Source organism: Antennarius striatus, chromosome 10, assembly GCF_040054535.1.
Source record: "Antennarius striatus isolate MH-2024 chromosome 10, ASM4005453v1, whole genome shotgun sequence".
NCBI lineage: Eukaryota > Metazoa > Chordata > Actinopteri > Lophiiformes > Antennariidae > Antennarius > Antennarius striatus.
In genome coordinates this window covers 16,532,378-16,557,906 of record NC_090785.1, presented here as the reverse complement: position 1 = coordinate 16,557,906, position 25,529 = coordinate 16,532,378, and the positions used below count along the sequence as shown (strand labels likewise).

At 41.2% G+C, this 25,529-nt stretch overlaps 1 protein-coding gene across 1 annotated transcript; it reads right to left on the bottom strand.

The window, feature by feature from the left end:
• Positions 1 to 116: 116 nt before the first annotated feature.
• On the bottom strand, positions 117 to 24,052 carry cyfip2 (cytoplasmic FMR1 interacting protein 2). Its single transcript, XM_068326103.1, has 30 exons — positions 23,897 to 24,052; positions 15,648 to 15,797; positions 15,458 to 15,547; positions 14,754 to 14,831; positions 14,061 to 14,162; positions 13,708 to 13,889; positions 13,529 to 13,625; positions 13,081 to 13,209; positions 12,861 to 12,965; positions 12,687 to 12,775; positions 12,367 to 12,604; positions 12,064 to 12,216; positions 11,500 to 11,639; positions 11,236 to 11,383; positions 10,269 to 10,422; positions 9,999 to 10,155; positions 9,826 to 9,922; positions 9,662 to 9,738; positions 9,476 to 9,584; positions 9,212 to 9,331; positions 8,925 to 9,124; positions 8,751 to 8,838; positions 8,501 to 8,644; positions 8,284 to 8,374; positions 6,510 to 6,640; positions 3,291 to 3,363; positions 3,084 to 3,178; positions 2,691 to 2,929; positions 2,437 to 2,584; positions 117 to 2,345 (listed from the first exon to the last, which is right to left on the bottom strand). The coding sequence occupies exons 2-30, from the start codon at positions 15,762 to 15,764 to the stop codon at positions 2,178 to 2,180; spliced, it is 3,759 nt and encodes a 1,252-aa protein (XP_068182204.1). The 5' UTR covers positions 15,765 to 15,797; positions 23,897 to 24,052; the 3' UTR covers positions 117 to 2,177.
• Positions 24,053 to 25,529: the final 1,477 nt, after the last annotated feature.

Below are 25,529 nucleotides of genomic sequence, written 5' to 3'. Positions count from 1 at the left end.
CAGGCCAGTGCGTTGGACAAATAACACTCCACGGTTGTCACAGTTATGGACAGAAAAACAAGGACAAGATACTCAATCTTTTGTTACCAAGGTGTAAGAGACCAGAATGATGTAACTTCAGTTAAACATTTTTTATTTCATGGAAATACAACATCATTTCAAATCCTTTGCAGGACCATTGTTGTACATTTTATATTCTTTTCTAAATTATTTTGTACTTCAAAACATTTTCACTTGTACAACCATATCATAAACGAAGCCTCATGTCACAAATGGAGCCATTGATGACAATAAATTACACTTGCCATGCTAAGGTTTTGAGATGACACATTGGTACCTTCATTTTTACTAGATTAATCTTTAAATGAACATTAAGTTGGAGTTGAATAAATATGATAAAAAAGACAGTGGAGTACAAAAGAATTTTTTCATTCAAAACAGAGCAGAAAGGGATCATGGGGCTGTTTAAGGAAGCATCACTTGTAATTGATTTGCGTTCCTTCGTATGAAAAAAATAGGGAAAATGTTGCATATTTTGATAACACTGCTAAATATAAATCAAAAGTCAAACAGTAGTAAATACTGACTATATTTCAGAAACTATTCATAAATTATAAATGACATTAGTTCTGTTTTTTTCCTTTATGTGCTGACTATTTCATGTCCGGCCAACATCATCAATTCACACTCAAAACAGGTTAATGTAGTACAGCACTGTCGTTTCAGAACCTAGAGGTATTTTCTACTGATTTCTTTTGTTATTTTTTTTACTCTTAAAAAAGAAAAACATTTACCCAGATGAAGATGCTTCTTTTCCCAAAATGTAAATATCACTGTATTCATGTACAGAATATAAAAGTCTTTCCAACAGACAGAGAAAAAACAAACAGTAATGAGGTTTCCAGCTGAGAGGCGAGTATATATCAAGGATGTGTAAATTAAAATATTCAGAATTAGAAACAATAACAACTACAACACCCAACACTTCACTTTGTTCAACAGTGAAATTTACAGTGGAATTGGTACCAAATAAAAATCTGCTAGGATGAAGCAAGAAAACCAGAACTAATAAATAAAATACAGTCCAAATTGTGGTGTACCTTTATTCCCTTGAAAGCAAGCAGGTATTGAAAAAGTAATTCTTAAAAAGCATCATGAAAGACACTGTATCATGAAGATGGCAAACTATGTTATTACACAAATGAGTAAAGAGTTTGAAATATTACACACACAAAAAGAAAAGTCATAACAGAAGACAGGCATAGGCGTACCACAGGTGTACTGGGGCCTGTGTGAGTACTGGTACTAGTTGTAGCATGTAGCAGCACCATGTTTCCGTTAAAATATCTATTTGTAACTTAGAAAATTAATTTTTTGCTTTCATGTTTAGTATATTATCCCGACCTTCTTGAATTTAGTCTTATCTCGGCTCTCTTGTTAAAGGCTTATTACATCCCGCGAAGGGGATTTATTGTAATTGTCAGTGTTTGTGTGTGTTCGTCCGTCCATTCGTCCGTGTGTTCGTCCGTTAGTTTACCAAATATCTTCGCAACCGTTGCAGATAGAAAGATGAAACAAAAAGCACATTACTCGGGCAGCAAAGGGGATGAAAATGAGATGATGACCTTGACTTTGAGAAAACTAGGTCAAGATCAAATTTCAATTTTTGTAGAATCAGGTACCGGATAAGATAGAAAGACCAGGGAGAAGGCCATTGTAAGACCATAACTTTGATTTACACTGACATATGAAAGTAGATCAGCGTAAATTTTTGAATTCAGGGGTGTCGCAGGATGTTGCAATCCGTGACTGCCTTGGTTCTAGTTTGGACCTGCAACGGTGGCATTTGTGTCAATGGTCAAAAAACACATGTGAAGCAGAGGAAACAAAAGACGGCATGCATGAGTCAGAGCCACACAGAGACTAAAATGAAAAAGAATGTGAATATACATTTCCACCTCTAGCCTGGTCCACTTCTATCAGGGTTAAAGCATCAAGAATTCAAAGACAGATGTATTTTATAATAGTTTGAGAGGTTTTGTTTTTGAATTCTTGAAGTCAGTGAGGGGCCATCCTGGTAAACTACATCTGTAAGAGACCAGGAAGAGGCAGAAATGAGTATCACAGCTATGTGTGTGTTTCAGTGCCTGTGTGCACTACGTGTGTGTGGGTCTATTTCAACAGGTGGTGGCCAGGGATTGGTGTATAGGAGGCTGGAAACAGCGAACATGCTCCACAGTGGAACTGTCTGTCTCCACCGCCTTCATGTACTTGTTGAGGATGGCAAAGATCTCATTGTTGAGGATCTGGTACTTCCTAATACGGTCTGCCATCTTCTTCAATGGCTGTCAAGAAAGACACGTAAAAGTAATAAATCAGACTATGTCAAAAAATGTGTAAAAGCATGCATGTAAAACACTAATAAAGGAGACCCACCACATTTTTAATGATTTCGTCTTTGCCATCCTGCCTTTGGACTTTGAGCAGGTGGTAGCAGAAATCAAAGAGGTCAAAGCGCCGCTGCTGTCCCAACAGCACGATGATGGCACAGCCAGCCCAATTCAGCCCATCCCCAAAGCACTGCCTGGAAGATAAGGTACATTTAACACATTTGTTTCCATCAAACTGAAGCATAATTTTGGGGAAACAAACGTAGAAATAGTGAAATACAGCAGCCAGGCACCACTCACTCTGCGGTGAACTCATGTGTGCCCACAGGGATGCAGTAAACAAACTGCATGGCACTCCACAGGCGGTGGAACTCCATACACTCATCAACATGCATCACACCATTGGTGGGCGGAGGTCCACGCCACACCCCATCGTGCAGAAAACTGCGGATGCGTGTCAAGATGACCTCAAACATGGAAAGGCCACAGCACAGACGCTCTTTGGTCAGCAGGTCCCCCTCACGAGCAATTGCAATTTGCTGGAAAGAGAACAGGAAAGAAGTTACTCATTAATAATATTAAAATGTTAACAAATATGTTTTTCATCTGTCCTTATAGAAAATACAGGCGAAAGAAAGGCTGTTTGTTGTTGTCTGTGTGCTTGTCCTAAAGACTAAACAGTTTTGAACTCACCTGTGGGGTTCCCAACCTCTCGATTAGAGGCACAAGATGCAGAGGGGCGTACTTGGCTTCTAGCCGCTTCATCCTGACCTCCAGACGCTCTCCCTCTGCACACACACAAACACACACGAGCTCAAAGAGGGAGCTGTAGATGCAAACATTTAGATTCTGTTTTACCCATCTGCCTGTAATTTGCTGTTTGTAACCATTTGTGAATACCTTTGATGTAAACTCTGGGCAGAATGTTCTGGAAGGGCGCGGCATGAAGTAGGTCACACACTTCCTCCTGGGACTGAGATTCAAACATAACAAAAGAGAAGGTCACTTCAAGCAAAAAGTCACCACCTACTGACAGAGTATACAGGTGGCCATGAGGTGAAATTGACTTTATACCACATTTAGGTACACAATGTTTTATCTTCACCTACCCTCATGCTCATTTAGGTTGACACAGAGCTAAAGACTCTTCTAAAGCGTCTGTATTTTTCAAGGTGCAATATGTAAGAACTGGCCAGGACATGGATACTGCTGCTTATTATTCTTTCTGCTTTTCTTACTTATGTTTGATTGTTCTGTCCTCTGCTGTTAGCTCAGTTAGTGGATCGATACCTGCCTCAAGTCTACTGTGACAAGAATGGTGTTGTTGAACACTGCAGGCAACACAACCAGAGCAGGAATGGACCAAGACTGAGCACAGGTCCCTCAAGGCCAACACTGGCCAGTTAGACAAAAGGGAATAGAGAGTCTCTGTGAATCCCATCAGGACTGGTGAACATTCACATTAAAGACTATCGAAGGCCATGTAGGATTTCCTACAGGAGCTTCTTGTTCAGGGTATGTTGATAAATGAGAACTGGTTCTTAAACGTTTCACCTGCTAAAAAAAAAGGTTAAAAAATAAGTCCCCCAACCAGAATGATAGGTTGACAAGTGTCCTACATGCTCTACAGGTATTTTAGTGCAAGGACGGTTGAATGAATTAATTAATGAATGAATTAATGTTATTTTGGTTTAAAATAAAAAAAAATCATATTCTTTTACTACATAATTAATCATTTACTAACTAAATAAGGAAGTTTGTATTATTTGATTAGTTCCTCTGGTCTACATCTTCAGAGATGATCATTTTATTGGAAAATATGAATGAGTCATTGAGGCTCAAGCAGGGAGTAGTTTGTGTGGAAGGGAATCTTTTTAGATCTCAGTGGTAAAATGTTTGGGGGTTTTTTTGGTAGTGACTAGATTATATGTAAAGTCATTGCAGATGAGTCATCGAGTGAAAAATCTCTCAGGCTACAAATAGTCTGTCGATTTGTTCATGGCCTGAAAGGAAAAAAATCTCTACTCGAGCGACATTCAGCCAGCTCCAGTCAGTTGCCCCTCAATTTTGTTTGGTTGTCATGACACTGGAAATTGCTGCTGTTGTAGGTGTTGTTACAAAGAACAATAAAACAACTGCTCAGCAGAAACAAAAGACAAAAAAAAGAAGGAAAAAAAAAAGATCTGGTGTGAATGCAGCTTAACAGAAGAGAGAGGCCAAGAGGGCTTCAGTAAGTTTTTGTTCATTTTGAATGAAGAGTCTTACGATTAGAGAATGAGACAGTCACATATAGTTTGTTTATTATGTGTTTGTGTATTATGCTAAAAAGATGGCACAGGCTGGGGCTAGCCTGGAGTCCATAGCATCAACATAATTGTTTCTCAGTATTTCCTTGACAATTTCAGCTAATTTATTAATATTAATACTAAAAATGGTATACATATCTTATATAGTGCACCATAAGTTATAGTTAACTCTGACCTTGACTCTATATGCTGTTCAATCCGTCAAATTATGTTCAATTTTTGCAGAAAAAGAAATTAAGAACTGAATAAATGAATGCATAGGTCCATTTTTATTATGTCATAATTACAGTTCTGTATTGAGCCATGACCTCATGATCTCTGAAAGAATTATGATTCATCTACCTCTTTTATAAAATAAATACTCCTATATATTCTGGTTCAGCAGTTAGAAGTCAAGGTTGAAAGCATATTATAATCTGTTTGTTTGTTATCTTGTGCTTGCATTTTAGCTATGTAATGACAGCACACATGGTTTGTCAACAAAGATAACAGGCCTTGTTTAAAAATGTACAAACAGCAGCAACATCTTGAAATGATCTTGTAATTGAACAGTAATGGATGAGAAGAGTCATGCACTGATATAAGAAGCAAGTCACATCTGCTGTAATGCAGACTTACATAAATAATAAAGACAGTCCAAATAAAATCATGCATACACACACACACATCCTACAAACACAAAGTGCAATAGAGTCATGGCTGAAGAGTGTTATATAGACAGGTTTCATAGACAACCAGAAATTGAAAAGAGATGAAGAGTTGCAGTGTTAATTACTAGATCATAGAAACACCCAAACAGAAAGGTACTATAACCTTTTCCACGGAAGAAAAGGGCATAAGGGGTTTTTTGTTGGTTAACTTGTTCATGCAAATATAAAATTGAGACAAAAATAAACCACTAGAATTGTTGTTTTTTTTGCCTTTGTGACCAATTGGAGGTGAAACTGTGCATGCCGAAAAGAAGAAACAAAAACACAGCAGCGCAAACTAACAAGAGAGACAAGCAAATAAAAAGCATTTGGCCTATGTTATTTTGATACCAATGAAAGTCCTAAATCCTTACCACCTGTGGTAGTTGCCAGCATGAAATGAAAAAACAGTAGAGTTGGATTTCAGAAAATAAAACATCAAAGATCACACATACTTGAGGGCAGGTAAAACGGGGGCTTGAAAACGTCTGACTGTGATATTTGATTTAGGATATAATCAACATCATAAGCTGGGGAGAAACCGTCAGGCAACAAGGTTATTAGTTACAAAAACAAACAAGAACCAAGGCAGTCAGTGACTGCAACATCCTGCGAAGGGTAGGTCAGGGTACCCTGAAAGTAGTACCTGACAAGTGCATAGCTTTGACCTTTCAGGGTAGATCAAAGCTATGCACTAGCTTTGCCCACAGATCAAAGCTAGTTCATAGGTGGATCAAAGCACTAGTTTTGATCTATGGTCGTACTCACACTGGCATTCTCCCTCGTCTTTCTATCTTATCTGGTTCCTGAGTGTACAAAAGTTAAAATTTGACCATGACCTAGTTTTCTCAAGGTCGAACGAACGGACGAACACACGAACACTGACAATTATAATACATCACCGCTTTGAAGCGGGATGTAAAAAAAATGCCCCCCCAAGCACTGAGTGTGTTCAGAGACCCCAGAGGGAGTTGCCAGTAGAAAGGTTGGGGAACCAGTCGAATAAGAGAGGACAAAAAGATAAACATAAGGTGTAAAACCAGAGAAAGAGAGCTGAGAAAAGGCTAGAAGAGTAAAATAACAGCATCAATTGGAAATGAATGTTTGCAAAAGAAATATTTTACCAGAGCTTGCTCGATGAGGAGGCAGAAGAGGATGGCATTTCCCACCTCCCTTAAGCTCTGAAAGACGTCTGTCTTCAGCTCAGCATACTCTATGATATCCTTGAGCTGATGATGGAAGAATTCCAGAATACCTGGGACGGCACAAGCAAAAAAACATTGAGCCATGAAAACATTGCTAGATCCTGTGCGGTCCATTAAACCATGCAGAATCTACTGTATGGTTTAATGGACCAGCTTTTCATTGCTGCTACCAAACTAGCAGCTGGATAAGAAGCTACATTTTTGATGAACTGCAACCAAGGTGATGTCAGCAGGTTTGCCCAACCGCCCTAACCTACATTAGGGTCACCATCAGGCCCACACAGAAGTGCATATGAGGATCCTTGACTGCTGACAGTAAGATCAAAGGAGGTAAGCCATCTGCAGAACTCCGGGTACAGAACGTCAGTAATCTACAGCTTACTAAACCCTTCTCAGAGGAACATCCCATCTGACAGGCCTCTAATCTTCACACAGTTCAAGTGAAAAGCCACAGAGGCCATTCAGGAGAAATGCAAAGTAAGTAGGAAGAAACTCTTAAACCATCTCTCTTGCTTTAGAAAGACACGTTAAGATGCCTGATTAAGTTAAGTATTTCTGTTCATTTTCAGAGGAAAACTGTCTTAAAATTTATGAAATAACTATATTATTCTATTCTATCTATTCTTTATCACCTCTCATAGACCTGCCTGACTGTATCTTTTTTTCACAAGTGTCAAAAATTAACTTAGTCACTCCCTCCCAAACTCTCCGGCTTCTTGATTTTCTTTACTGTACTGGTCTGTGTCTTGTAAATACTTTCCCATTAAGGCTGAGAGCTGCATGTGTTTTATGGCTGTTCTAAACAATAATTTTGCCTCTGCCAAATAGGTTATATTACACTAGTAGTGTTTCCAAGCAATGTCTGCTCTAAAAAAAAGGCAGTACAGTATGTACATCACTGCGCTTTAAAAGGAGGAGGTAATACTAGGACACAGAGGTGCATGGGATGCATGGAGATGTACTGTATGTTGTCAAATAAAGGAAGATTCAAAGGTCAATTATCATTAACATTAGAAGAATGCTCACAGTAAGTGCTGATAATAAGTAGATAGCATGCTTTTATCACATTTTTGCACCGCTGAGCATTTCATGTTGGCACACTAATGTTTGCTACACAAAACAAAAGGCAGTGGATGGCAGGCATGCTTTTACTGTTGAACATATACAAAATGTTAATATAGAAAACTGTGCCTTAATGGAGGAGCTAAATGACCAGCTAGAAGAGTGTCCAGTGATTAAAATTCATCCTGAGGGACACATGCACATGGCAATCTGTTCGTAAAAAAAGATTTCTATCAAAACTGCAAGACAATCTACACTGGTACTAAAATTAAATAAAAAAATAATAAATTTAAAAAATGTAATTAAAAGACAAGTAGGAACAAGGCAGTCAGAGACTGCAACATCTCACGACTTACCCTGACCTACTTCCAGGGTAGTTCAGGGTACCCTGAAAGTAGTACCTGACAAGTGCATAGCTTTGACCTTTTAGGGTAGGTCAAAGCTATGTGCATAGATCAAAGCCAGTACATAGGTTGATCAAAGCGCTAGCTTTGATTTATGGCCTTATACCGGCCTCCTCTCTCGTCTTTCTAGCTTATCCGGTTCCTGAGTGTACATAATAAAGCTAAAATAGTTGTATATAATCCTACATCCATTGAAGTCTTTGGAACATCGTGGAGTATACACTCACCTGGGGAGCCATACTCATGACGTGGTAGGCGGCAAATCTTGGGCATGACTTCTATGAGTGTCTTTACATACTGTAGTATGGTGCCCTGTAGCTGTAAAAAGGGAAGGCAAACAGTTGGACGCAGTAAAGAGGGAACAAAATAACACCATGAGATGCAACACATCGATGGAAAGAAAAGGAAAGTTGCAATGGATGCATTGGGAAAGGAAGAGAATACCAAGCTTTTGACAATTTTAAGCAGCTCCTCCATCACGACAGCAATGCCTTGGTAACCAAGGAGACGACAGATAGTCTTGAAGTGGGGTGGGCCAACAAAGTTTCTATAGGAGCTGTATATGTGGGAGTAGGCAATGTTCAGAGGCTGTGAAGAGAAACAGAAAATATCAATCAGTATTAATCTGAAGACAAAGATAAACTTCCCTTTCACTCACTGCTACAACAAGATTTGAGGGATATCTTTCCTGTACCTTGGACCCATAAAGGTAGTAAGGCTGCACATTTGCTGGTTTGTCTCTTTGAGGCTCCTGTGTGAAGGGGATTGCTGTACGCACAAAGCTGAAGAGATTTTTTTTTGTTTAAAACCACAAGTAGATTTGATGATAGAAAGCCCATTTTTAATGAAGATTCACCAACAAACAGACCGGTTGGTGGATCCATTGTAGCAGTAGTTGGGGAGGAAGTCAAAGTTGAGCTCCCAGAAGACGTGGAGGGTGATTCGCCCATAGGGAGCGGAGACATTGTGATTGGCCTCGCGGAACATGGCGTCAAAGCTGTCCAGAGTCATGTGCTTGGACAGGAGCCGGTGTGTTAGTCTGTTGATCTCCAGCAGCCATTCCAGTTCCTGCCGCAGATATAAAGATAATGTTTATCGAGGATATTGAAGGTCCTGCTGAGATTTGGAGAGTGTGACGCTGGTGTGTAATCTTACCACTATGGAAGTGAGGTCTTCGCTCTCGAAACGGCTGATGGCGTGGTCCAGAGACTTGTACATCGCTGCAGAGATCCTCTGGGTGATCAGGCGGTTCAGATCAATGGAGCGTCCCAGCAGCTGCATCAGCAACAGTCAAGAATACAGTGCAAAAAAATGCAAACAGGCATTTCATTAATTCAAAAAGGTGGACACATCTGTGTCCTCTAATATCAGAGATAGAACAGATAATGACTCCACTGACTGTTGTCATGTTTCCAGTACCTGTACATGTCTCTGTTTCAGCAGTGTTTCGTAACGGTTTGACGGCGGGTAGGGGATGATCACACCGTAGTTTTTACACTCTGCTCTGAAGCGCTTGTCTAGAAGGACACTGTGAAACACATGGATTGTCATTTAGTATACAGATTTTGTGATATCTGAAAATAACGCTTATAAAGTCGCTCCTACCTCCCAGCCATTGCCTTATAGTAGGCAAATATCTGGTCTGCTAACTTATAAACAAACTGGTCGAAGCAGAGGTTAACCTAAAAACAGGAAGAACATCAAGGAGCTGTTTCTGTAGTAGCACACTTTGTATTTTTAAATTAGACTGATTTAAAGAAAAATCTTACCTCAGCTTCAATCTCGTCATAAAGGAACTGTTTCTTGAACTTGGTGAGAGCGTAATAACCACTGTCATTATACAGGTCGAGAGGATACAACACATACCTGGAGGAAGCACAACGGTAATTATAATAAAATCTCAATAACCAAAGAAAGTTCACTATTTGAGTGTTTGTCTTACTCCATCATAGAGGGCTCCTTGGTCTCCAGGATGTGGTCAGTGAGGATCCACGGCATGGACATCTCAATGGGGAACTGGATTCGGCGACCCATGGTCAGCTCCAGGAAGAACTCTCTGAACCACAGCTGGGAAAGGTCACAGCACTGCTGCAGGGCTTCTGCATGGACACAGGCAGAAAGCAGAGGATGATTATTATATAAAATTATATTAATTTAATATAAAACAATAGTTTTGGTTTAGTTCCAAGTAGCCCTGAGAGTATATATTCACCACTGAAGTTGAGAAGGTGTGTGAAGAAGAAGGATTGTTTGTGGAAATCTTCTATGGCCACAACTATAGGTCCATCAAGACTGCTGCGAAGAGTCTTCTTAGACCCGCTCTTGTCTGCTATCAGTGACTCCAGCATGGTGCGCACCATGTACAGCTGCAGAGAGATGGCAACGGTAAAGAGATGTCAAGGAGAAATTATTCACAGCAAGCCTTAGGCAAATGGAATCCACATTTATTTATAATTTCCACCACAGGAGGAGTTTTGGGAAGAATACGAACAGTAAATGGATTTGTAATTGTCACTCAAAGATCTCTACCAAATAAAAATGTACTTTGCTAAAGTGCAGAGAATTCAGAGAAACAATCCATCAGCCATCAAACTGTGTAATGTGTTACAGTTTTGTTCATCTTATTGTCTTATAATCTGGTCCTTCTGTTTTTCCTGACCATCATTAGACCCCTCATTAAAAAAAATGGATCTATGTATCCAAGGACACAGATGCTCCTGCTACCAGAAGAATGTCATTAGTGCTGATAGACCATAACCTCTGTCATTGCACACATTGTAAGGCTAAGTATTCTCCCAGGGCTCTCAGATCTGCATTATCTTCACTAAATTCACGATCACAATCCCCAACTTTCCTCATTAACCTCGACCTGCTTACCTTTGCAAAGGAGTTACAAGCACCGTACTCCATGGAATCAGTCAAACAAAGTGAAAAGAGGTAACAACATTAAACCGGAGTTCTTTGCTCTCCATTGTCAGTCTCTTGAAATGCCTTGACCATTTGTTAAGGATCACCAATTGAAGATAGACCAAAAACAATTCCTTTTTCATTTTCATTTTCTTTAAAAGTCATTTGTGTGTTTGCACTTCAGGCCACTTCATCAATACACTCTTACATATTTGCCCTGTGAGCAAATCAAGTCATCATTTACAACAGCCCTGTTCAGTTTCACGTCTTACCTGTGTGCTGGAGGGTCCCACAGCTCTGCGGGGCACTTTGATGTCAAAGCCGCCTTTTGGGTCCTTCTCCCCCCTCAGGCAGGGGTCATTTGGAGGTTCCCTCGCCCCCTCCCAGTCACATACGGTCTTTCGAATGGCCTGGAGAACACTACAGACGAAGAAAACAGGATAGGAGAGCTTGTACGAATATTGGATTCCCACGCAGAGGAGACATAAGAATGAGTTAAAAGAATTTTCGATCAGATCATCATTGTGGGTGTGTACCTAATGAGGACATTCTTCTTCTTCCGTACAGCCTGGCGCAGAGGCTCCCTAAGGGTCATCTGGGCAAAGTCCTGCAGTGCTGCATATATGGTATTCCTGATAGCTTGGTTAAACACTGATTCCATTCGACCCATCAGAACCTACAAAGATCATTATACGGGACCATGATCATCATTTTGAATACCTTCATACACTTCTTTATTTACATTCTTCCAGTAACTAAGATGAGAAAACATTCCAGATGCCAATGAGACATTTTTCATGTCCTATATTATTCTCTCATTAACAATTTTCTGAATTCCCTAAGCTGCGAAAAATGCCATTTTTGTTGGGAAACCATGAGAAAATGTATTTTGCATGAAATACGATCTTAAAAACATTAAAACACTCAAAATAATAATATAATATATCACATAATACTGTTTCTGCCAGTATTTGGAAGACAATCAAAACTGCCCACTTTACAGTTTCTCACATTTATACGGTTTTCACTTTTGAACTATCTTTTTATTGTCACTTGAGAGAACGGATACTCAAAACCTGTGAGAGTCAACGCTGTTTTACCTGTAGCCCTTTAATCATGGCGATCACCTCCACCAGGGCAAACTTCTCCTCACTGGTGTAATTGTATCGTGTTGCCCGTTCATACTCCTCTGCTGTGCCTGGACAGTCCTTATTACAGAACTTATCCGTGGGATGGACCAGCTTCCACGAATACTGATAGAAACAAAGAGAGCTAGAAATAAATCACAAGCACAAATTCTCCCTGGAAAAAACAACAATCTTCTTCATACATAAAACAACTCATAGTGACTGAAGCACAGTCTGAAGCCCTATCAATCACAGCCAGTCTCGTCATTGACTCACAACTTCCATGACGTGAGTGCTCCACTTGGACAGCAGCTGTAGACCCCTCAGAGCGAGGTCGAACAGCTCTCTATACTCTTCGTCAGACTTTTGGCTGTCCAGGCCAGAGCCCGTCACCACTTCACTGTTGCTGTAGCGCGCCAGCTCCGATATGAAACGGATGTGGTCCTCCCTGATCTGCACCATCTGCTCACACAGGTTGTATTGCGGTGAGATGCTGCTCTGGGTGCACGTCCACCTGAACGCATAAAGGAGAAAGTGGAAGGGTGAGGATGAGCGGAAACAGATGGTTGTAAAGAGCATAAGATCCGTTCACTTACTTGGATTTGTTTTCCTCATAGTGAGCACTTGTTTCGATGTAGCGCGACAGCTCTATCTGCATGTCTCCAAACAGGGGCACCACTTGAAGCTGAAATAGCAAAGAATGCGTCACATGCCATGACAAAATGACTGGTTGAAAGAGAAGCTGAAAAGCCACTACTTTAAAGCCTTACTTTAAAGAATTTATCGATCTTGCTCAGGTTGATCCTCTTTTTGGCATCTAGCTTGTAAATGTTACTCACGTTCCCATCCATCAAGTACAGACCGAAGCCCATCACCTGATGCACAGAGAAGTCATTTGTTTTACATCGGCAAAAGACAGTTTGACAGCTAAAAACCAGGCTGCTGACTGTTACAGTTTACCAGCAGATTATGATGTGACAAAATGTGTACCTTCAGCAGCATGTGTTTCTCACTGGGTGTCAGATACATCTTGTTCTCATAATAGTCCACACAGATGTTGACAATGTCGGCCAAAAGTTCTTCATAGCCGGGAATCACCTCCAGCTGTTGGTGGAGACACTACACAGAAACAGAAGGGACAAGAGGCCACCTTTACCCTTCATGAACACATGTAATGTCTGCTGTCTACTGACAAATATCAACAATTAATGTATGAAAAAACTGGAACTCAGGAACATCATCTTTTATACATCCAGAAAAGTTATTGTAAGGAGAGATTAAAAGGTATTTTGTTTTGGACCTGATTCTGGGCCATAAAGCTTTCAATTTGGTCAAAATCATTTAATTTCTTTCTGTTACTCTGTCATCACCTTTAGATGAATAAGTGCATAAGTGTATAAATGTAATACGATAATACCATAAATGTCTGTGCACCAACCTGAGTGATCCTGTTGTGGTTGGCTAAAAACATGGAGAGGTTCTGGGACTCCTGAATGGACTGAGGGTCTGCCATCTTCCTCAAGAACTGAGCCGCCCTGGATGCAGAGGAGGGGAGGAATTTTAATAAATATCCAAAAACAATATTCTACTGCTTTCCCTTTACTTGTCCTTCGCTACCTTTTGTAGGCAGAGTGATCGTTCTTAACACTACACTTCATGTTCTTCAGCTCATCCAGCACCGCAAACATGTTGATGAATTTCCCCAGAGTGAGCAGGTAGGCCTCAGACACAAAATCCTTCCTCCTCTCGGCGTGACACAAACGCTTCACCTCACTACAGAAACGTTCTATAGCTTTCCGCTGTAAAGACAAAGAAAGAGGTTTTGAGGAATTGCTTATCATCAAATATGTATTTTTCTCAAGTCTGACATGAAACCCGGCGCCATTACAGAAACCCAAATTTAGGGCTTTCTTAGCATACTTCATACTTTTGCCTTGATCATTGCAGAGAAAAGAAACTAGTATTCTCACCTGGAAGTACATGAATTTCATGAGCTTGGTCACTTCGGGCTCCAAGACCTCCACGGTTTTCTCATAGATCTCTACTCTGTTTGGTTGCTCATTGCACTTCACCTGATTAACACAGGATGGCGCCATCATACAACATGGTCCACTGTTACAGTAGTTCATATTTTACCACACTGTGGAGGTTTCCTAAAATCATGCATGTATATAAGGAAGTCCTGACAGCTGATAGTTGTGGTAATACTGTAGTCATGTTGAGGCGATATTTTCCACATCATTACCTTTTACACAGTCAGTTTGAGGCAGGATTGTTAAACAGTTATTACGACTCGCTATACGTTACAAAGGAGTAATGGGGGTCACCGTTATAATACATTAAATGTAAAAATGTCAATCATAGCTACTGAAATGTAAATGTATGGAGAAGAGTCAAAACACTGGCAGCTTATTATCCACTGTTTAACGCTAGGTTAGGTAAAAGAAGAATCTAATGAATCATGTTTGCAATGAGACATAAACATGTTTTCTGTGAGGGAATCTACACATCAAACAGACAAGCAGGAGTTCAGATGGGATTAATAATAGATTTCTTATGATCAAGGGCCGATTGTGAAGGAAAGGAAAACTACAGTACCATAAAGAAGAGCGAAATGATCGTACTGTATGCGTGTGTGTTTGTGCTTATGTTGATGTGTTTACCTGGGGAATGGCTCTGGAGCAGCTTCTCCAAGTGTAAAGCATTACAGCATACTCATGTCCTTCCTCCAGCATCTCATTCTGCACAGATGGATGAAGACATTCAAAACAGAAACCCTGAGTGGATCCCTTAACCTGCTGGATTTTACATGTGTACATTACTGATAGAAATCTTATATATATTCCAGCATGAATGGTGTTTGTTTAATACTCCGGAGGGGGAAACAATTCTTCCATTCATAGGTAAGTGAGACTGATTTCTTAGCCAGTACAGTCCTCAAATAGACCAGTCTCAACCTCATTGGGACTTCCTGATTAAATAAGGTTAAATTAAGCACTAGTTCCCCTCATTGTCAGTCGAATCACACGCTTCATTCATTCACCAGCGGGGGTGCACTGCCTGCCTGATTCACCAGTGTATATGTGTGTGTGTGTGTGTGTGTGTGTGTGTGTGTGTGTGTGTGTGTGTGTGTGTGTGCGTGTGTGTGTGTGTGTTTAGAAATCCTAACTAAACTTAGCCAAATCCTAAAGGAGCCAAATGATTAACAGTTCTTGTCTTCAATCAGACAAGACTGCTTCCCACAGTCAGCTTTATGATTCTGATCAGGTCTACATCTATAAAAACACACAAAGAATCAACTCAACCAGTCAGATGCAACAGTCAACATGATGGCACATGTTACTAAAAAGTATAACACAGATCTCACCATGCTGGAGTGGACCGTCGCCTGCTCTATATAACGGGCGATTCCGGTCACAAATGCATTCCTGTCCTCAAAGTTGGTGTCAAAGTTGGCCTGCAGGAGGAGGGAGAAGGGAGAGAAAGGCGTCCATTGAAGGAATGACAGCAACCGTGGGTGATGGAGGATGGTGGTGACAGTGGGTGGGAGCTCGTACCTGGTACATGATGGAGGAGGGTGGGGGTTCGATGCATGGCTGCTGGTCTGGGAGGGGTAGCTCCTCCAGCAGGTCCACGTTGGACAGGGCATCCTCCAGGGTCACGTGGGTCGTCATGGCAACAAGGCGTCACTCACACAACACCCCAGTCTGACAAAAGCAAAGAGGGATATGAGATGAGGATGCAGATGTTTTCTTTTAACTCCAACTTATCATCTAACTGTTTAGTGGCACGTTCAATATTATAAAAAGACAATGAATCGCCTGCAGTCAATAAGAATTCAGAATTCACCGACACTACTTCGACTTCAAGCTTTTTGTGGTTGTGGATTGTAAGTTAATTATCATGTCCCACAGCGACAACTCATGATATGAAACAAAAACACCTTGTTAATTATTTATGTTGGTTGCTGACACTGAACTGGTTCGTCTTTGTCCACCTTATACTACAGGTTGATTCAAAAAATAAATCATTGTAAAAGGATGTGTTAAACAAAAAAAACAATAAAAATCTTATATATATGTGCAGACACACACACACACACCAGTGGAATTAAAGAATTAAGGTGTAGAATTATCTAATGTATAAATACAACTACAGTAGTTTCAATTTCAATCAATTTCTGTGTACAAACATATTCCTGCTGTCAACGTTAGGCCGGGGTCAAACTCGCAATCTAACGCAAAGGACACAACATAGTTAAAGAATGGAGATATGAAAACATGAGAAAACTGAAATTGAGTTTGGATGGAGAAATGGATATTTGTTCTTCCTCAAAAATAGCTCTGATGTCCCAGGTAACGACAAGGGAAATAAAAGGAACTAAAAGCTCAATATGAGCAATCAACACATATCCAGTCACATTCCTCTACAGATCAACTGGTATAAGAGTACACTCTGAGGCCCCGTCCACACGTAGCCACACCTTTTTGAAAAACATTTTTCTTACGGTTACACATTCCGTCCACATGACAACGCAGATATCCGGGACGAAAACTGAACTTTTTCCAACGCCAGCCAAAGTGACGTTTTTTTAAAAAGCCAGGTATGTGTTGTCGTGTGAACGCTGTAGCCGGAGCTTTTTCTATCCGGGGTGCATCTCCCTGTGACGAAAACTGCTGTGAAGTTAGTGTGTGTGACCCGTGTCTGCATGTACAAACAGAATGGACAGTTAAAACTGGCTATTTTCTGACGTATAACAGCTCCACGTTATTTGTTTGTCTGTTTCTTTCTTTATGAGTGATAATGATTATATATTAAATAATTCATTCATTCACGTTCCTCGCCAAAGACGCCAACGCCAATTCTGGGTCAGACCGGGTCGCGCTGTCTGCTGATGGGAGAACTCTGTGATGGAGGTCCTCCTACGGGAGGAACGGAGTGAATTTCCAAATCCCAGTCCTCTTTGCTGGCTTTCTCGGAGTTGTTCTGCTTATAAACGTGTTGATCAACGTACCTATGTGGCCACGTGTAGACAGAGATTTTTTCAAACACGTTGTCGTGTGGACGTGAATTTTTTTTCTATGCGGGGACAAAAAGATGCGTTTTCAAAAAGATCCGGCTATGTGTGGACATGGCCTGAGGATACAATGCCTTTCAGGAATATAAAAATCCCTTTACAGGTGGAGAATGGGTAAAAAATGAACATGGGCACTGTCTAAATGGAAAACAAAGACAAACCAAAAGAAAAAAATGAACAAATATTCCAGTCACAACAGACACAAAAGAGTTAAAGTATAATAACAGGATGTACAGTCACAGCTGAAGCTGGTGTTCACAGTGTTCCTCGTATTTCTGTCAGTCGATGAAATCACTGCTATTCGTGATAATGTCCAGCTTTTCATGCCTTCAGACTTTGCCACACAGGAAGTAAAGATGTCTGTGAGGACGTCAATGGTATCAGACCAATATACACCAGAAGGAAAGACATACAGTAAACGAGCTATCAAAAGAAATGTTATCAGAGGCTGAATAGATCTACAAGTTGTCAAGTTACTTGATTGGTAAACTAATTTCACCCCCAAAAGGCTTGAATTAGTTCTCCTTTGACAATGTTTGTTTTTATGTACAGAAAGGAATTTAGAAGGGAAGACTTATTAAATGTCAACTAGGATTTCCTTAATCCTGCAAAATGCATATGTTCGTAATCCTAGATTTGTAACTGTTTGAAGCTCAGCAGGGGAGGAGGGTGGAGGAACTTACTGGACCACTGTTTCATTTTTAGAAGTAATTCTGGGCTGAACTGGTTTTGAGCTGTCTGATAACACTAGCCTAGAACCATTTCTGCTGTAACAATTCTGAGATTCCAGACGGGTTACCAGCAAAAGATAAGTAATTCTTGTCTCCTTTATGTGCGACCTCTACACTGGATTTACCTGTAGCTCTACTCATCAACGCAAACATTTCCATGACCCATTTTAATACGGGCACCTCAGTTCCACCCATCATCCTGTATGAATGCAAAAGAAATCAGAAATCAAAATGAGGTCTGGGATCTCCTACCCTTGGAAAAGAGGATAATATCAACTAACATCCATCCATTCGTACATCCATCTTGAAGATGAGACGGCCATAATCGTTTTGTCTACAGCCGCTTCTCCTGGAGCCTATCCCAGCTGGCTACGAGCGAGAGGCAGGGTACACCCCGAACAGATCACCAGCACATCACAGAACATTCATACACATGGTAAAAATTAAAGAAGGATGTTCGGAATTCTGTCCAAAATGGATCGAATGGAAGGTAGACTGAAAAAAAACTTGTGAACATCTTTGACTGAAGGAAAATTATTGAATTTCCATTCAATTTCAGAAACGGTCGCTTAATATGTAAAATAATAAATTAAAGGCAATAGTTAAAATTTTTAGCTATAGCAAACAGCAAAAACTGTAAGTCTGAGGGTTTATCACGAGTAACGAATATGTAATGTCACAATATTTTTTTTTTTTGTCAAATATGCCCATATTGTTGTTTGCATGACTAGACAAGTCCATTTCCTCTTTGGAACCCCATTTGGAGTGTATCTATAGTTTTGGGTGTTTCTTCACACTAATACCAGACGAGAGCTCAGAGGAAGTAAAGGGCAGAGGCCGCCGCATGTTTCCGTTCCACCTTTTCTTTTGGCTGCAGTCACACTTGAAGCATATAATTCTTGAAATGTCTAGACCTGGAAATGTCATTAATCTGAGAGGGGAGAACAATCTGGCAGTGAATCCCATCCGACAAGCACAAAATGTGCTATCTTGCATATGCAGTGCAGCCACAAGCCATTGTGGTTTTCACAGAAGCTTCAAGCGAGTATGCATCTTATATGTGAATCAATTAAAATGAATCAATTAAAATGAAGTAACCAAGTAAGTAAGCCTTCTTCCTCACCAATCCAGACAAATGAGCATGCATGTGTCCACCAAGACATAATGTGCCTCGAGGAAATATGCTCTCTGATCTTGCAGACATGGCTGAGAGGGATTAATCAGCTTAATATTCTCAGCCAGGGAGAGCAAAGAAAGAGCCAAGTGGAACCGAGGTCAAACAGAGAGAGAGAAAAGATCCTGAACCAAAAGGAAACTTTTTTACTGCTAAAAAAGGGCTTATGGCAAATGATATTAATGAGACCTCAGTAAAACCAGTCATATCAAAATAATAATAGTAAAGATTTGTGAAAGAATGGATGTAAATACTGTAAATTGCAAACTGAACATGATATTTTGCAATGTTTTCACAAAAGAGTTTAAAGTTATCACTGGTCATCTTTTCTCCCCTGATAATGCCACCTTATGGGACATTTTTGTTGGCACTCCTAGTGCTTCAGGTCTTCTGAAGCTGAGTCTGTTTGGACCCAGACTAGTAGGAGTAGAGCAAGCACAAATCATTCTAGGTTCCTATGTACCATGTAATAGATGGAACTGAAACCGATTCGTCGACAAAACTTTTAGAATATTTTTCCAGCTCATCGTCACTCTTACATTGATGTCTGCCAAACTACAAAATGAAAAATAAAAAGAACTAATTCTAGAAATATAACATTTGATTGTTTGAAATGATGAAAGCTGTGGAATATGTGAAATTATTCAGAGAAGTAATAACGCTTTGTGAACATTTTAAAATCTTGACAGAGTTTCTGGCTGTAAAACTGAAAATGAGAAGTTTTTGGAATATTTTTCCAGGTGTTAGGATTGGGATTATTTGCCTGAGAAACGCTGAATACTTTTGAAAGTGCGGAACTTTTGAACAACAGGACGCATCACTTCAGAGAAGGAATAATATGTTAGTAAAGGTTGGTAAAAATAAAATACTGAACAACTTTTGACTGACAAGGTTTTTGTTTTGTCCTTGAATTCAACCATAAAGTGACGAGAAAAGTCAACCCATCCTACTTCCAAACACAGTAATAAGCCTACACACTGCTACCAGTCAGCACATAAACCAGTTAGAGTAGGACTTTAACCGTGGAATAGTAACAAACAGAGTGAGAACACAAGTGGTTTGGGTTTCCTGTCACCTGTCAACAGTCATAGTCAACATGTGCAGATTGAATTTGAACAGTGCACGGTGTGAGACTCAATGCCAACAACTGAGTCATCCGCCTCCCGAATGACACTTAAGTGAATGACACTGCAGTGTCCTGACACAGAAAAGCCCATTCCAATAAACACAGGTGGTAATGAGGAAGATTACTCTCAAGTGAGGGTTTGTATGTCAGATCTATCTCATCACGACTGACGATGGGCGTTGTTATCTTACAGTCTACCAGATATCACACCTCACACGCTGGAGGTTGTAGTCCTTTGCAGGAACATGTTTCTTCAACAATCTAGGGCACTATGCCACTACGGCGCTGCTACGCTAATGTTAAAACAGGTTACCATTTCCTCTGTACTTGCAACTGGTGCCATCTTCACAACCTGGATACCCCAGCTCTCTGTTGGGTGTGGGGGGGGTTATTCTTTAACCTCAGCGTTAAACAAGAAAAAGAGCATGTAACTTTTGTCAAGAGATTCGGTCAGGCATATAAACATGCTCAGTGCTACTAAAGTCCCATCTGTGCTGGGGAATAAAGACACGGACTGAGGCGTGGGTTAGCTGAATAAGCTTTCCCAGCCTGTACTCCACTCAACAGTTGGTGTGTTGTGTCTGCATGAATCTTTACTGAGCAAAGAGACCCTTCATTCCCTTTGGAACAGTAACCTTAGCTGGAGGCCACATGTGACAACTCTTTTTACAAAGCTCATAAAGTGATTGGACTTTGGAAAATTAAACACAAACGTTGACTATCATGCACCATAAACAAGCCACAGGCTGCCCTGATGCAACGTCTATCCATCGAGAGCTCTGAAGAGACACCAAACCAAGAGGAATGAAGAGTTTTGGGGATGTGCATGAAATGTTATGAGAAAAACAAGGAATGAAATTTAAACTCGGACAGAAACTTATTAAAAAATTCAAGGTTCAGGAGCAATTCAAGAAGATGAGGACTTGTTTTTGAACAATTAAAAAAATGGCTAAACAAAGATAGAAAGAGTGTAAGCAGATCAGCAAATGTAATCAAAATTTTCACATCACTTTGAGATCTCTTTATGATGTTGTCTTTGGGGTTACTTTGCAAAACAAGAGCTTTCTCAGCTCTTTGGGAGAACGCTGCAATGATAGTTTCACATCACGCACCAGAAATGCTTGAGGACTTAACCCAACTTCCCATCAGCATTAAGGGAATAAATGATGACTGAGCTTCATTTGGAGGTCAGCTGTTCATTTAAAAAACAGCATTAACGTATAAGTTGATTCACTTGTAGGAGACGTTAATGTCCAGCATGGGCTGTTGAGCATTTCTAGAAAGACGTCTTGCCTGAGAGTGAAAGAAAGTGTGTCAACTCCAGCGCCACATCATGTATGAAACACTCCGCCGGGGGCTAGCTCCGTAATATATCTTTACAATGAGATCAGAGCCAATCAGCAGTGTGGAAAAAGGTCTTCATTGGGGCATGTGTCAACACATGATTGTTTACCACACAATCACTACCAAACAGACAAACACACACACAGATGACAGTCACATGCTTCCAGCAGCTTCAGTCCTGATCATGTGAGTGACGGCTGTTCGTCGCGGTACGTGAAGCTGATTGTCATTTCAGAGGCAGGCAGCGCCAAACTGCTGTCATCTCATGATCCCTATGATGTCATCTCCTTTTAGACCCGGCTCACATGAGGGGTAAACAAAAACCTAATCACCAACATTTTTCAACGTGTTTGAAATCAAACATCTTCATACAGCTGCAGTGGACAAAACTGTCCACTATGATGGGTTGTTTTGTCCACCACAGTTTTCCAAAACTACTTTGGAGTTACTTCCCTTTTTTCTGTGTCTTTTGTAGTTGGTTATTTATATCTATAGACATTTGTTTGGTCTCTTTCTGTCTCTAAATTTACTACCCTGAAGAAGCAGGAAGAGAAATAACAGGTAGTCCAGGTGATAACAAGGTTCATATTCTTAGTGTGGTATTGTTTATAACTGCAACAAAACTACATAAATGTGACAAAACAACCATCATCACAGCACCTGAATAGCGGACGACTCATACCTCCTGTCATTTATGCGTCTTCTCTTTCCTACTAGAGATACGTTATTTTACTGAGCAGTGTTTGTTCATTTGTTCATGTGATAGCTGGATAACATTATTTATAGATATTGACTTGGACTTTCAGGAGAGGTAATGATTATTCAATGATTCTTAACTGATTCTGTCCAGTGGCTGGATCCGGACAAATACTTGTACAAGATTTCTGTTTGTCAATTCATGGATAATGACCACAAGAAATATGTGACCACATCCCTGTAAAATCAATAAGATCCACGATTGAGCTGATATTCTGGCTGATCTGGAAAATTCACCGCTGCCAGATAACAAATAAAAATAAAAGCGTGAGTCCAGCTCAGACGTGAAACACATTGGACTCAGTTTGGTATCAAATTCAATGAATATTATAATTCATTGATGGATAATGTGAAGAAAGCTCCTGTTAATGAAAAATTGTTCTTCTTGAATTCATATCAAACTAATAATGATACCAGTGTGATTATAATCTCCAGATTAAGGTTTTTGCCATCGGTGAGTTAATTTGAGGGTCAAACTAAAAAGAAAGGGGCTGCCTCTGGTGTCCAACTATCAATTCATTCTTTTAGAATGGAGGACAGACTTAAAGCTCCTATCTGGAAAGCTGGAAATACAGTAGTGGATCTCAGGTAGGTTTAACATTAACCGCCTATTGATTTTCAAAACAGTGCCATTTATTTTCAAATGACCGTACACTGGACAGATGTTTAAGCGTAAGACAGTGTAGAGATATCAGAGTGAAAGCAGCCAATAAAATCTCAATTTTGTTATTCCATCTAACACGACTCTAGTCCTGAAGTCATGAGGATTCCTCTCATTTTGTAGGATTTTAAGGGTGGATATTGATCAGTGCCCACCCAAATCTAGGATGTCAAAGCAGTCAGGTGATGCTGCCTATGGTAGTTCTTGGTTTTGGATTTACTGTTTTTTCACAGCAACCTCTCCTAGTCTCGTCATTACATCACAACTGGTTGGCGAAGCATCAAAACTCCGTGAGTGTGCAAAAACCCACAACAGCTGATGGTTATAAATACACGGTCCTATGTCTGATGGGGCGTTTGGGTTCAATCAAACAAAGGTTTGGACATTCGTTTGAAGTGGAAGTGGGTGAAGCTGTCTCATCAGTGACAGGCCACTGGCACAGCCGTGGCTCCATCTCCACGCTGCGGGGGGAGGGTGGGGAACGGGGCAAAATATGGCAGAAAAGGGAGGTGAGATGGAGCCATCTGAAGCTCCAAGTTCCTTCATCCCATCGCAGTGGACCTCTCCTTTCAACGCGCAAAAGAAAACGCAGATCCGGTGCAGGAAGGAAAAAAACAAACCGTGCGGCTTTTACGCGATCCATCTTGCATCAATGTGTACCGCTACACAGTCCTACCCCCCTCCATCACTGATCTCACCCCACCCATCTCTGAGGGAGCAGCAATTCCAATGGAAGCTAACGGGGATCCCGTCCGTGTGGCACAACCATCCGCCCGTCTATCAACAACAGAAAGCGCAGTTTTTACGGTTCAGACGCACGGAGCGCAGCGGCGGAACGCCCCGCCACCATCTCTCTCTCCCCCCCCCCACCAGCGCTCATCTCCATCCCCGTCCAGCCGAAGCGCTGCGGCTCCATCCCGCCGATGCTTCCGCTTACCTGTCAATTGCATGTCTATCCGGCGACAACCGGAGGCGGGCGGACGGTGTCACGGTCTGCGACGGCGGTCCAGCGTTTGCTGATCGATGCGTTTGGTCGTCCGTCTTCTGTGCCGATTGATGCTCTAGTTTCGCCCAGAATCAGCCCAGTGCTAATCCACCCCACACAAAGAGCAGAAAATGGCTGCAAGTGCATTCTCTTAAAGGGACAGTCACCCCGAGCTGCTGCTGGTGATGATGACGAGGAGACCCCGACGTGATGAAGATCAGACACTTCTGACCTGCTCCTGGCGTGTTTATGTCACAGCATCCTGATTGTCATACATTCAAATAATATTTATTATTATTCTTTATAATTAAGATTAATCAGTGGCGCTCACACAGACAATTTATTATGTTTTAATTATTTTTATATTAATTTTTATTTATGTATTGAAGCAAAAACTAGGATGTATTAATGGTACAGGACAAAGTGAAGCACAAACTCCTGGTGGTAAGATTTCACGGTGACCCCATCTCATCTTGACATGACAAATAAAAAACTGAAAAGTAGGATGTGCAAAAATATTGGCCCCCCTGTTCTCTCAGCTCAGCTAAACGACTCCAGAAGTTCACTGATGATGTCTGAATGATCCAATGTTGACCTAAATGACAACAATGACAAACAGACTTCACCAACGTGTCATTTGGTCTCACATTTGCACATCCTACTTTTCAGTTTTTTATTTGTAAACACATTATAAAATGTTGAATAAATTTGGTTCCACTTCACGATTGTGTCTCACATGTTGTTGATTCTTGAAAAATATTTTCAGTTTGTTATCTTTAAGTTTGAAGCCTGAAATGCGGCAAAATATCAACAAGTTTTCGGGGGGGGCCAATACTTTCGCAAGGCACTGTAAGAAAATGTGATCCATGACACGATTAACTCTATAAATATCATGGTTACCTGCAAGGTGAACGGGAACTGGAGAGGGTCCATTGCACCCTGGCCCTGTGGACGCATGAGCTCCAGGACAAGTCGCTCTAGGGTCTTCATTATGTGGGAGGTAAGAGCGACCGGTCGGTGGTCGTTGAGCTCAGTAGGGTGTCTTTTCTTGGGTACCGGGACGATGCAGGAGGTCTTCCACAGTGACGGGACCCTCCCCAGCAGCAGACTGAGGTTGAACAATCGCTGCAGGGGGTCCCCTAGTTCCAAAGCACAGGCTCGGAGGAGTCTTGGGGAGACCTTATCCGGTCCAGCCGCCTTATAGGGACGGAGCCTCCGCACCATTGTTGTCACCAGGTCTACAGTGATGACGGTCTCAGTCGTGGTAGGAGCAGGAAGTCGTGGCGAGGTTGGAAGTCCAATGGTTGAGGTGGGGCCGTTGAGCTTCGCAGCTCTTGGAGTGGGCTCGGGAGAAGTGGCAGGGGCAGGGGTAGAAGGAGAAGTGGCAGGGGTGGAAGGAGGGGAAGCACAGGAGGAGGGAGCATCAGTGGAGCAGTCTGCAGGGCCGGGAGAGGCCTGGGACGAGGAGTCGGGAGTGGTGGGGGAGCTGAACCAATTGAAAAAGCTGTTTAGTTCATTTGCTCGTTCACTGTTCCCTTCCACAGTGCTGCGCACTTTCCCGTGTCCGGTGATGGTTCTCATCCCA